Source organism: Megascapheus bottae, chromosome 9 (genome assembly GCF_031878675.1).
Source record: "Megascapheus bottae isolate mThoBot1 chromosome 9, mThoBot2.hap1, whole genome shotgun sequence".
In the NCBI taxonomy this organism is placed as follows: domain Eukaryota; kingdom Metazoa; phylum Chordata; class Mammalia; order Rodentia; family Geomyidae; genus Megascapheus; species Megascapheus bottae.
In genome coordinates, this window is record NC_143517.1 from 1973006 (window position 1) to 1986413 (window position 13408).

A 13408-nucleotide genomic window follows, 5' to 3' on the forward strand; every position below is an offset into this window, starting at 1 on the left:
AGACGAGGACAGAGCCAGAGGCTCCTGAAAGAAATCGAGGCTCACATTTGTAACCTACTCTGAAGGCTGACATCTGAGGATCACAGCTTGAAGTTAGCCTTGGCAGAAAAGCCTGTGAGACTCCTACCTCCATTTAACTAACAAAAAGCCAGCAGTGGAGCTGTGGCTCAAGTAGCAGAGGGCTGAGTTTGGGTGAAGAAGTAAGGTGAAAGGCCCCGAGCTCAAGTGCCAGTACCGACACACACAAAAAAATGACTTGGCTCTAAAGATCATTAATGTCCCTCCCTGTACATTTCCAAAATGATGACAGTGTATAAATATGCCATTCAGATATTTGACTCTAGGGAACATTCTTCATTGTCCTTTTCAGCAAATGTGTTTCTTAGCCTGCAATGGGCTAAGTGTGATTGTGTTGAGTCTCCTTGTTTCTGAGGTGTCACTAAAGGAGCACAGAAAACCCTGTTTGAATTTCCACTGTGCAACTTGTCTGCTTCCTTAGTGTTCACCCACCATCCAACTTCAATTTAAGAAATTTAAGGGTGACAGCCATTGCTGCTATTGCAGAAGTATGTTTCCTCGTGTAAGAGTAGGCACAGATGAAGCATTTAATAACAGGTGGAACTCAAAATTATGATATACAAGGCTCAGTGCAAAGGACTCTGGTAACAGTGATAGTCTTCCTATTATCATTTAAGGAAACTGAGGCAGGTAGTAACTTGTAGAAGGACCTGAGGTGGGAAACTGATGTGGCTGTGATTCAATGACTATAAATATTGCATTTGGATGGGTAAAATGTCAAGGAGACTCTGAGGATGTTCTGCCTAGAACAAACGAGGTGTCCTGGTTCATCTGTATGTACAACTGTACCGCAGGAGGCAGAAGTAGAAGAATCACAGTCAGAGGCCAGCCCCAGCAAAAGTACAAGATTTTGCTAGAAAAACAAAATTAAAGTAAAAGGACTGAAAGCAGGATACCGCCACCCATGAGCAGCTTGCACTCTTCTTGCTATTTCATACTGCCTTCTATCTCTTGAGATAAGTCATTTTGAAAACATTTATGGACATATGTACTATTGTTAAAATTTGTGACTTCAAGCCCTTTCTCAGGTCTTAGCCATTTGAGCCATTTAAGGGAACTACTCTCAGCAAGCACAGAGATACACCAGTAAATTTGTCTGAAAGATCTCTTGGAAATCTAAAAAGGGAGATGTATTGAATTTCTTTTTCATCTCTAAGTTTTTATCACCAGTTTTTGTTATTTTATCAATGATTCATTCAACAAATATCAATGTACTGTGTTGTCAATGTTCTGCGTATGGAGAATTTCTGCTTAAGGATGCTTTGACTAGTAAAAGAAACTCAAACTGTCAAAATGTTGTAATAGACATAATCACAAAAAGTAATGAGTTTGAAAAGTATTTCAAAGTAAGTTACAGTTGAGCCAGGACTTAGGTATTATATTTGAACAGACATCTATTCAAACACAATGATAAAAAAATATTACTCAATATATTTATATATTGCCTTACTATCTGAACTTCTGTTTAGGTCCATGATCCCTTGCTAAAACTAAAGCATGTAAATTAATAAGATTAGGATAGCATAAAATTCAATGTATCACAAAAAGATTACTATTTCTTCACAAAGGTTAGACAATTGAGCAGACTTTCCTCATTAGATAATTAGTGCTTAAGTTTTGGACATCAAGGAATTTTGTCATAGATCTACAAATGCAGAGGATGAATGGAGGAAAAGTGGTTCTTGGAATGCCAACTAAAGTATTCAGCAATGCCAAACACATTCCCATTTTCCCTTTTCAGCATGCTTCTGCATGTCTTCTGGTGTGGAGACTTTCAGATGCCTACAGGCAATTCTTCTATCTTGCATACCCTTACACCTCAATTGTTTCTCTTATTATCCTCTTTATTTTTAAAAAATAAAGTTCACCATGTTTATATACATGGACTTATATATGAAAGTGTAACAAGTAGAATGAGTGTGAGCTCCAGGGGAACTATTATTAGCATTTATTACTGTTATTTGCTAGTGTGTCTAACACTAACTTCCTTCTTTGTTTTGTGTCACAAGAACATTAAAAGAGAAACATGATTCTGCAAGTTGTAATTATACTAGAGAGAAGTGATTCAAAGTAGCAGGAACTGTTGTCATAGTGAGTTTGAAGTCTGAATTCAAGTACACATTCTGGTAATTATCACAGTTCCAGTTATCATTAGGAGTTGTCCTTTATCAAACACACATGCATTTATTAAACATGAACCTGAGAAGGAAGTACATAGTCATGTTATACTTTATCAAGTATATATTCAGTTGTGGGGATAGGGAGGTTGACTCAATTTGTTCAAGTTCCATAAATGGAAAGTTTTTACCTTTACACTATTTAATCCTGATCCTCTTAAACATGCCATTTATACATACCACTTGATGTGGGATTTTGTGTATATGATTGAATTTTCCAACTTGTATAATTTATGGCAAATCTATTTTCTACCTAAGCTTTTCATGCATACTTTCTACTTTTTCCTCTTACAACTCATTAAACAATATTTCTGTTAAGATTCTCCAATTTATGAAAGCAAATTATGATCACCTATGTCACCACCTAGTTTATTCAAACAATTTAAGATCACATGGTGATTGTGATTTGATTTCATAAAGTCATAGAAGGAAGTTGTGGTGAGACTCAAGCACCAAACGTGAGTGAAAAACAAGGCTCCAAGATCAAGCCACGTACTGGCATAAAGTCATATAACATTTGGAAAAGCATTTTTGATTACTAATAAAGTGACTATTTTTAATGTTCTGCAAGTATGATTTTTGTTAACAGGATATACTAGTCACTGTCCCTGTCTTTTCAGGATGCTACAGTGTTATCCTAAGAGGAAGAAGAAAGGATGGCAATTTATTATAACTCTACCACATAAACAACATTTTCCAAGTATAGCACACATCATTGACTTTTTCTCTTATTAAGACAAGAGATGATTCTTTGTATCACATTTGTTACTAATAACAAACCAAATAGTATATGAGCAATATATTTTCAGTCAAAAATGTTTATTGTAAAAAAGGACCTTGAAAAATTATTTTTTCTTAAAAAAGGAACATTGATTTCACAAGTTTCCAAGTTGTATATAGACATAGCTATAGACAACATCTTACTTTCATACAAAACTCATTTGATCATATAAAAATAAACACAAATTTACATGGACTCATCAACTACACAGTTAATCAAAACAGGCACTTGGAGGGATGTTGTATTATTGCATCTGTCATACACATTTAAAATAGTTTTGGTACATTACTGAATGTCTCAGAATCCTCTCTTGCACTTATTCCCATCTTTACTGAATTTTATAAAAATCACTACAATTCTTTTACAAAGTAAGACATGGCGCATGTACCAGGAATGTTCAAAGCTGGTCCTTCCCTCTTCTTCCAAGGCACATATTGGCAAAAATAAAACAAAATGAAACACAACAAAAATACTTTTTAATACATTCTCCTGTGTTTTTTGTTTCTTTCTTTCTTTCTTTCTTTCTTTCTTTCTTTCTTTCTTTCTTTCTTAAAAATACAGTTTAAAGCATTATAGGTAATCAAAAAAAAGGCTTTAATTCAATGATGGCAAATCAGACATCAGACAAGTAATGAAGTAAACTTGGAATACTTTATAAGGCACCTGAGATCGCATCTGGCAGATTCTCTTCCTATAGGAAATTCTATTACAAACTCTATTACAAAGCAATACTGTTCTTTTCAGTTGAAATGTTTTGGCAGCAATGTAAATTTTTGCATTTTTTTCCCCCACAAGGAAAAATGCAATGTGCTTTTCACTTCATCTTTGAAGAGAAAGGTTCTTGTCTTTTATCTTCTCAATCTAGCTTGTCAGCAAAAAAAGATAGTAATTTTCAACTTCACATGAAAAGGATCACCTTTCAACACATGGGTTCGGTGTTTTTGCAGCTGTGTGTATGTATGTGCATGTGCATGTGAGTGCACACACATGCATGTGTAGATGTGTGTCTATACATATTATTTGGTTGGTGAGCACAAGAGAAAATGCCTTTGGACTTTTATTTGTCATTTGGTGTCGGAGTGAAGAAATGCAGTTGTTCGAGTAAACATTGGTTGCATCAATGAGCTACGCAGCAGCCAGATTCCTCGTGTTTGTGCAGAAGAGACATTCTGGAGAAGGTTTTGGAGCAGTTCTTGCACTGGTATTTCTTTACATCAGAATGGGTCTGCAGATGGGCTCTCAGGTTCGACCTGTCTGCAAATGCTCTGTTGCAGTGAGGACAAGAAAAAGGCTTCTCCCCTAGGGAGTGAGAAAAAGAGACAAGTCATCACTTTTCAAGAAAATATAAATTTGCATCATGTGAATGAACACTGATCTCATCTTGCCAAAAGAAGGAAAAGTGGAAAGATTATAATAAAAACGTATGCAAAGCCTTACAAAGAAAAGAATGAAAAGTGACAAAGCCTGATTACATTTCTCACAATCGGTACTTAAAAAAATTAACATCTGGCCCTTTAAGATAAATTCTGCAATTAAAAATAAATCACAGCCAGAATGGCATGTGTGCCGCCAGTTGTGCAGAAATAATTCAGAGTTGTGGGACTTTCTCCTATTAAGGCTCTGTATTAGCAGGTGCAGTTGATCGCAGGCGCCTCCCAACATTTCCCAATATTTCCCCCTTTCCCCTCTTTCTGTATTCTGACTCAGGCAGCTGAAATGCCTTCCCTCCGGCAGGATGATAATGTGCGACTTTTTTTTTTTTTTTAAGAAAATCAGCAACAAGAAAAGGAAAGAAAAGACACAAATCAAATTGAATTCCAACTATCCAACTTTCTAACAGCCGGCAGATCTCACAGCCAGAATGGGAAGTAACAGAAAACTATAGGAAAAGCTTCTATTTACCCAATCAATTAACTAAGATAGCAACATTTGTGTTTGCTGATTACTAGGGGACAATTTCACAGAGCACACATTCAAGCACTTCTCTCCTGATTTTGCTAACTGATCTTTGAGACCAAACCACCCAAATCTACTTTCCAAAGTCTACAGGTTATTTGCAGTCTCGGGAGCAGAGGTTGCTAGTAAGAAACAGAGCACTTGGGGCCCTACAGGAGTTTTTGAGCCGCCAGGAAAGTAGCCCTCCGTGATGAACTGTCAGGAAAAGAACTATGTCACCACTTCCTACAAGCCCAGCAGTCCACCCCACGCGTCGTCAGAGCAGGCAGCCACACTCCTGTCTACATTTTCTCTTACCAGTGTGAGTTCGGATGTGACCTTGGAGTAGCCAGGGTCTGGAGAAGGCCTTGCCGCAGATCTTGCAGACACAGGGTAATGTGTGGGTCCGAATGTGCATCTTCAGGGCTCCCAGGCTCACGTACTCCTTGTCACAGTATTTGCAGCTGAAAGATTTCCTAGACGGTGCATCGCAGTGCAGCTGCTTGTGTTTGGCTAGCCCAGAAAAAGTGGAGTAGGTCTTATTGCATAAATTGCACTGAAACTTCTCGGCTTCAATGGCATGGGGGTCTGAGAGCTTGGATTGGAGTCTTTCCTCTTCATCGCTAATGGGGCTTTCGGAGCCACTGTGGTCCTTGGATGAGGTGTCGGAAGGAGGAGGGGGACTCATTCGCCCCAAGGCTGAGGGGAATCCAGCAAGAGGAGAGAGGCCATTGGGCAGTGGAGAGTGGAACGGGGCTGTTGTAGTCCACACCGTAATAGGGCTGTAGGCCCCTGAGCTCAGGATCTCTGGCTTTGGTATAACAGGCATGGGGTAACTCTCATAGAGATATGGAGAAATGATCACTGTGGGGCGGGAGAAAGAAAGGGAAAGAAAGATAAGATAAAACAATTCAAGAACTAACATACAGAGAGAAAATATCTAGCAACACACAGAGTTTTGTAAAGAAATAGACTTTAGAAGGACCTAAGCGTTTCCTGTCATCCTGTCCTCTGCACAGTTACTGTGACTCAGTAGACTCACACTGTGACAGTCGTCCTGAGCTACCCAAGTTCTGCATTGAGGGACCACAGCCAAGAAGATACCTTTTCCCCAGCCCCTCCGAGCAGGAAGAAACCAAACATTATTTTCCAACATGGTGGGGGGGGGGTGGTGGTGGAAGAAAAACGAACAAACAAGTTGCTTTGTATGTGCCATGGGCAAAAGACATATGCTACAATGGTCTGGCTGAATCAAGTTGCCTTGGGAAGGAAATGAAAAAGTTCCATGAAAAAAAAAAAAACAAACCAAAACCAAAAAGCAAAAGTTCATCACTGGTGTGTGCCGTTGTAGCTGCTGGACGTATTCATTAAGCATGTAGGTACAAGCTTGCTCACCCCAGCTGCCAGAGGCTGAAGGAATCTCCCTTGTCAGCCAGAGGCTCGGAAAGTTTTGAATTAAAACTTCGCCCTATGTGAGCCAGGGACCATCCACTCCAAGATACCCAGCTCCAATATGTGCTCTTTAGTAACAGCCTTGCAAGCGTGATCCATACAGTCCCATGAGCAGATTTCCAGAGACAGAAGCAGAGAGAGAGAGAGAGAGAGAGAGAGAGAGAGAGAGAGAGAGAGAGAGAGAGAGAGAGAGAGAGAGAGAGAGAGAGAGAGAGAGAGAGTTGCATTTTACCCGTGTGTGTGTCCAGTTCGCTGTAGTTGGGCTTCTTGGAGGCGTTGAAATGCTTCTTGACCAGGAAGGATCGAGGCATCTTGCGGGCAGGGGTGGCGGGCGCCGGCGCGGATAACGGTCCGGCGGGGGCAGGACGTGGCCTGGCCGGTCCCTACAGCATCGCGGCCGGCCGGGGGCGGGCGGGCGAGGGCGGGCGAGGCTGGGCTGGGGCCGCGCTCCGAGCCTCTGCAGTCACCGGGCTCCTTTACCCAACTGAGCCTCCTTGGAGCTGGGAGGGTTCTTTTTTTTTTTTTTTTTCCTCCTCTCTTTTGCAAGAAAGATCCAATCACAGCCGAGAGCTTCAGATTTCAGCTCCTCCCCCTGGGACAGCTGAGAACAGAGGAAGAATCTGTTGTCAGACTGAATTATTCTGCTTCAAAATCGGTTGCTTTGCAGAGATTGCAGTAGACCGGGGGTGGGCGGGGGGTGGGGGGGAAGCGGAGAAGTGTTTTCGAAATATTTTCGAGAAAAGTTCAGTTCATTTCTTTAGTTTTGGCCAGCGAGATGCGTGCTTTCCCTCCAAGGCCTAGATGTCCGAAGCTGGATTTCTGCGCCCTCCTCAGGGCCTGGCTTCTTCCAGATGTGGGGTGCAGCAGCGGATGCAGGGGTGGGGGTGGGGGGGTGAGTTGAGTGTGGGCCAAGGAAGACACGGAGACACCAGGTCAGCCCCTGGTGGCAAGAGACGCCTATATTTGGAAGTGGTATTTGCAGGGAGTTTCTTTGCATGCATGCGAAAAATGAGCCTCTGATTGCTGAGGAAGGAAAGTGGAAGCCTGAGTTCCACCAGGCACCCCAAAGCTGAGGGCTCTGCACCTGGGAAGAAAGCCATGCAAAGGCTGGGATGACTATGTGCCTCTGTGACGGTCACCTGTAGCCCGTTCAAGGTCTGCCTAGGCCAGCCTCTGGAAGAGAGCAAAGATGAAAAGGAGAATGATAGGTGAACTCCGAATCTCACCAACACATTTGTCCAAAGCTCATCTCTTGTTATGTGTCAGAAGGTATTTTTTTTTCCAGTCCTGGGCTTGAGCTCAGGGCCTGAGCACTGTCCTGGGGCTTTCTCAAGGCTAGAGCTCTACCACTTGAGTCACAGCACCACTTCTGGCTTTTTTCTATGTATGTGGTACCAAGGAATTGAACCCAAGGCTTCGTGAATGCTGGGCAAGCACTCTACCACTAGGCCACACTCCCCGCCCCTTACAACATATTTTAATGAAAAAAATTGCATGTGTGTTTCAGAAATATATATGTTTTTAATTTTTGGAGCTAGTCCTGGGGTTTGAACCCAGGGTCTGGGCACTGTCCCTAAGCTTTTGTGCTGAAGGTTAGTGCTCTGTCATTTCACCCACAGCTCTACTTCCTGCCTTTGGATGGTTAATTGAAGTCTCATAACTTTTCTGTATGGATTTGCATTGAACCACAACCCTCAGATCTCAGCCTCTTGAGTAGCTAAGATTACAGACACTGGACATAAGCACCCAGCCTCATTCTTTGAAAATAATGTGTACTTTGAATTGGTACTGTTTTCTTCAGTGGAAGACTACAAAAATCCCTCTCACATCTTCCACTTTCCTGTATTAAAAAATGAAAGAATTCCCTTGAGAGTAATACTTGCTTAAAGATTTAAGCAGATACTGTAGTAACTGAACAAACACTTGGAATTTGTACGTGCTCTCTCTCACTCTCTTTGAATATGCTTGTATTGTCTTTAGGTATTTGTTCAGAGGGACTTCAACTTGTCAGTTTATGAGTACAATGTGCTTTGATTAATAGGATCCTTTCTATCATTATTCTCCACCTTTTACAAATCCATCCATCGCCTCAATTTTTTTAAGTTCCCTTATCACATATATGCATTGCATGAGATGACTGCAGAAATCTGCTAAGGTGGTCCTTTTAAACCTAAATTTTGACAGAATTTTCAATGACCTGTGTGCATTTCAGAGTTTTACAGCCTCTTGCTCAAGAAGTAGAATAATTCCCCCAAAGACCACCCTACTCTTGTTTCTAACAGGTGCTGGAAGAAAAAAGCAAGAAAACAATAGTGGTGATGTCAAGACTTGTACAAGAAAAATGCGTTGTCAGAGTGCTTAGCTTTGTAATCTTGAGCAGAGAAAACAAAAGCTTGTGTGCACTGTGTGTGTGTGTGTGTGTGTGTGTGTGTGTGTAAGACTTAGGACTTCTTTGAGAGTACACACATAGACACACATAGACAATGATTTTTCATCTTATTCCATCAGTCACTGATTTAAATGTCAAACATAGGAATTCACACAAATTCTTATGTAAGAGCATTATATTGTCCAGCTGTAACCTGGAGGAGAGATAAGAGCCTGAGTTGTGAGCTTGCTGCATTTTCTTTTGAGAGGGTTTGCTTAGATTTGAACACCTGTTTTACTGGGACAGGATTTCTTCTTATCTTTTCCACCTCATTTCCTGAAAAACGCACATTTCATTACAGAGACAATATCACTGAGAAAACACAAATTTTCGCGGCCATGTATCTCTTCCCTTTATTCTGCAGTGTCTATTTGGTGTTTACTTATTTGATAATTATAACAAGGTAACTTGCAAAAGTATACTTAAAAAACCAATCCATTAAAAATGTTTAGCAGTGATTTGCTAAGCTTCAAAGACAAAAACCCGCCTTTGAGTTTGGATCCAACTGATCCCCCTTCCCCTGGTGTAAGGATCCCCTCCTTCCCTTGTAAGGAGCAGGGGTGCTACGGATTTCACAGGAGACATTCCATTACGCAGAGCCTCGTGCTAACTAGTCACACGTATGTCTGTGTGAGGTCTATTCCACTGTCAAGAGGAGGGAGAGTCCGTGCTGATAGAGTGAGTCAGACTAAACAGGTGCTCTGCTCAGACACAGCAGGAGGCATTTGGCGCCAGAATGCTGTGGTTAAAAGCAAGAAGGGAAGTCTAGGGCACACCCAAAGGCCAGCTGTGAGGACTCTGCTAAGACAAGATAGGCACCCTTCTTGCCAGCCAGAGGGCTCAGGTTGGGGAGCTGGCTTGGGTCACTGACTGGGTTTGCCACCTAGAAGCACAAATCTTTGCCCAGGCAACTACACTGGATTTTCAATTTTCGATATTTCATTTTGGAATCAAATAACAGGCAGTGAATGATGGAAAAAATGACCAAAATACAACAGCAGATTTTGCTAGTGTGACTAATCAATCCTAGGCTGATCAAAGGTGTGCACAGATTGGAGTGCTTCTTTATGAGAGACAGGTACTTGTTTAGGTGCAGTCTGGGACAGGTGAAGCCTGGGACAAGACAAGTTAAAGAACAGAAAGCGTAGACTCCACCATAGGCTCAAAACAGTATAAAGCACAAATTAGAAAAGAATAAGATTCTCCCTGTGGTTAAGTCACTCAGATAGTATCTTCTCTGGTGTGCCTTCCATGGAACTGGGGTTTGTGTGGGTTGGATTTCTCATAGGGTCCTAGAATCCATGGCTTCTAATTCAGCTCCCATAATAAGACTTGGTATGGTGGCTTGGGTAGTCTCATTTATTCTGTTTCCTGAAGATGCTAACCAAGATGCCTGGTGGAAAACTTTGCTAACTAGAGCCTTGGGATCTTCTTCCTGGAATCCCGGGGGTTTCTCCTGGACTCAGTTCTAACAAACAAGAGATTATATCAGAATCAAGAGTATTGGGAATGCACACTAGATTTATTTATATATGGATTTTTGGCATATTTAGATATTTAGGCATGGAAATGGCACTACTATCATATTTAGGAAAGGGAGTCAATCTAGTACCAGAAAAAATATTGTGACTTAGAAGATGTGGGTTATCTTTCTGATTCTGGGCCCTGTTGCTTAAAATGACCTGTCCTTCTTTGAGCTTCAGTAGATGGCAAAATCAGGTTGCACTTGGAAGGTGGCAGTGAGGTGGGGGTTAACTTCTTTGAATGAGATGAAGTCATTAAAAGCCATGAAAGTTTGCTGTGGAATCTGTATCATAAATTTGACAATTTAATTTGGTTAAAACAAAAGTTTAGTTATGTATGCAGTTATGCCAGGCCTAGGGATAACTCACAGCCTGAGCTTTTGCACTCAAGGCTAGCATTCTACTATTCAAACAACTCTTCCATTTTCTTTGGGTATTAATTGGAGACCAGAATCATAAACTTTCTTGCCCAAGCTGGCTTATGAACTATATGATCCTCAGATCTCAGCCTCCTGAGTAGTTAGAATTACGACATGAGCCACTGCTACCTGGTAAGGACAAACATTTGTTAAAGTAACTGAAGCTTGAGTGGGTACAGATGAGATGCAATTTTGTGGTTTTGGACACATATGTGTCTGTATATAGAGAGGCATATATTTGTATTCCTAATTTCTAATTTTACTCTATCTTGGATAAAGCCAACCATCCCTTCAATGTAATAAAAATGTCTTTCTTCTCAATACTAGGGTTTCTCTATGTGTTAATTGTGTAATATCCATCTCTAATTTCTCTCAGAATGATTTAGAGACATATGTTCTCTAGCTTAGAAGAGAACGTTGTCTCAGTGGACAGAGGGTCTGCTTAAGTCTTCCGAATTCCCTTAGCCCTCTAGGGTCTCTGCTCCAAGAGAGTACTAGGGCTCTTACACTCACACTAGCATTGAAAGCGATATGTACTTGATACAAAGAGAACCATACAAGAGGGATTGTATGTGTGCACACATATCTGAATTGAGGTACAAAACAATACCACTGATAATGATGTACCAACAGGGCGTCCTCTGTTGTTTAGACATTTCTGTGATTTCCTGTTTGTTCCCAGGGCTGTGCTTACTAGGTTGATTGATAGCCACTGAACTTGAGTCTGTCTAGACTTACTACCGATACTGTTGTCCTAATGAGTACGTAGATGACCAGAACATATTGAAGAACGCTTCAGAGTCTTGTAGAACTTGAGAACTGAATGAAAAGTGTTTCTGAAATCTCACTCTTCAGATTGCTAGCAATTTCCTTTCCCTTTGGTTGGATGTCATATGGACAGAGCATCACACACACTAGAAGATATTCAGCTCTTCGATATGCTCTTTGTACCTCATAGACAGTGGTGATGCTATTATCTTTGAAGGTAAGAAAGACTCCACAATATGAATTTAATGTACAGCTTTTGCAAATGCCCTAGGATACGTGGTTGCCAAGCGACCCCTAGGGGTCAACTTGGAAAGAGCCTTTACTTGCTTTTTTTCCCTTCCATTTTCTTTTCATAACTTCTTAACAAGCTCTGCCACCTAGTGGAAAATAGATGAACTTGCCTATACTATACACCAAGTATCAGTGTCCGATGAACATTATATTGCTTTTATTTATTAATTTGTTCAAAAGTCACAACGCAGTTCCTCTGCTTAGGTAACACATCATTTCCATTGTAGAAAGCAGATGAATGTGATGTGTGACAGAGAGAGGAGTCATGAAGGAAACAGGTGAAGACAACCTGCATTAGTCAAAACTGACTAAGGAGCTCACTTGTCTGACTCATCTCTTGGATTGTCATAACCATGTAGATGGTATTATAGGGCACCAAGCCTGAGTCTGTTTTTCTAGGGGCATCCAGGATACAACAGACAAAGCCAGGATATCTCCTCCACCTGCCAGCCGGCTGTGCCCATTTCCGGTGTTATGCCATGGAGGTGAAGGACAACTTGAGAGTCACCAGCAGACCTCATGCAGAAGCAGAGGGGCTGGGGGAAGGGTGAACCCTTCTCTAGAAATACAGGGTGACAGAATAGCTGTGGCACCAGGAGAGATGAAGAGAATGTGGAGGGAGAAATGTGCTAGTCGGCACGATAATGGAGCATTAGCCTTGAGGCCATGAAGAAAGGCTCAGTCACAGCCTGATACTTTGCATTTTTTCCCTCTAAGTCATAGGTACTGGTTACCATCAGCCTTTGAACAGGGTTCCACCCTCTGCTAACTGAGACTCCATGAAAGGATGAAGAACCCTATCTGGCTGCAGGTTATGGCTATTTTATTTTATTTATTTTTTTTGTCTTTGATCAATAGAAATACCATGTGTATAATTTTCAATGTAGGTTTCTGAATGCTATTGTAATTTTGGCTCTTTACAAAGAAATCCTTATATATATTTCACAGGTGCCAATGCACTACAGAGATGGAAGATGATAGTAGATGTTATACCTGAGAGCTGTTATTTCTTCCTTGGGGAAAATGCCATCCCACTCCTAGAAGAGAGCAAGAGGAGACACAACATGTTTTGGCTTCATTCATTGCAGACTAATTCAAAGAAGGACTTTTGACCTCCACTCTCAAAGGAGGTATAGCTTCTGTACAAGGGAAAACTTACCCTAGAAATGATGAATCTATGAACCTCTTCTTTATGAGATTTTTCATTCTCATAATGACCCTGAGAATGACTTCCCTTTGGCCAGTGACTGAGAGATATTTTGAATTAGCTTAGTTGGTTGAATGAGTAGATTCTTTGGGTTCTCAAATCTAAATTGATAAGTACAACAGTGCTCTTAATGTTGGGTGACAAATCTAGCTTTGGCTGACTTTGAACCAGGCTCCTCAGAGCTCAGTCTCCTGTGTAGTTAGGATTCAAGTGTGAGACACTGGTGCCTGACCTGAGGTGAAAAGTTATTTAATTCCTGCCACCAGTAAGCCTACGGTCTCACAGGAATAAGTAGCTTTCTCTGGGTTGTATGTTGGATGTTGGATTCAGAGTATCCCACAGAGACCCT

At 41.2% G+C, this 13408-nt stretch overlaps 1 protein-coding gene across 1 annotated transcript; it reads right to left on the bottom strand.

Annotated features, from left to right (window-relative positions):
* Nucleotides 1-2940: 2940 nt before the first annotated feature.
* Snai2 (snail family transcriptional repressor 2) lies at nucleotides 2941-6988 on the bottom strand. Its single transcript, XM_090338806.1, has 3 exons — nucleotides 6656-6988; nucleotides 5290-5835; nucleotides 2941-4335 (listed from the first exon to the last, which is right to left on the bottom strand). The coding sequence occupies exons 1-3, from the start codon at nucleotides 6732-6734 to the stop codon at nucleotides 4154-4156; spliced, it is 807 nt and encodes a 268-aa protein (XP_090194932.1). The 5' UTR covers nucleotides 6735-6988; the 3' UTR covers nucleotides 2941-4153.
* Nucleotides 6989-13408: the final 6420 nt, after the last annotated feature.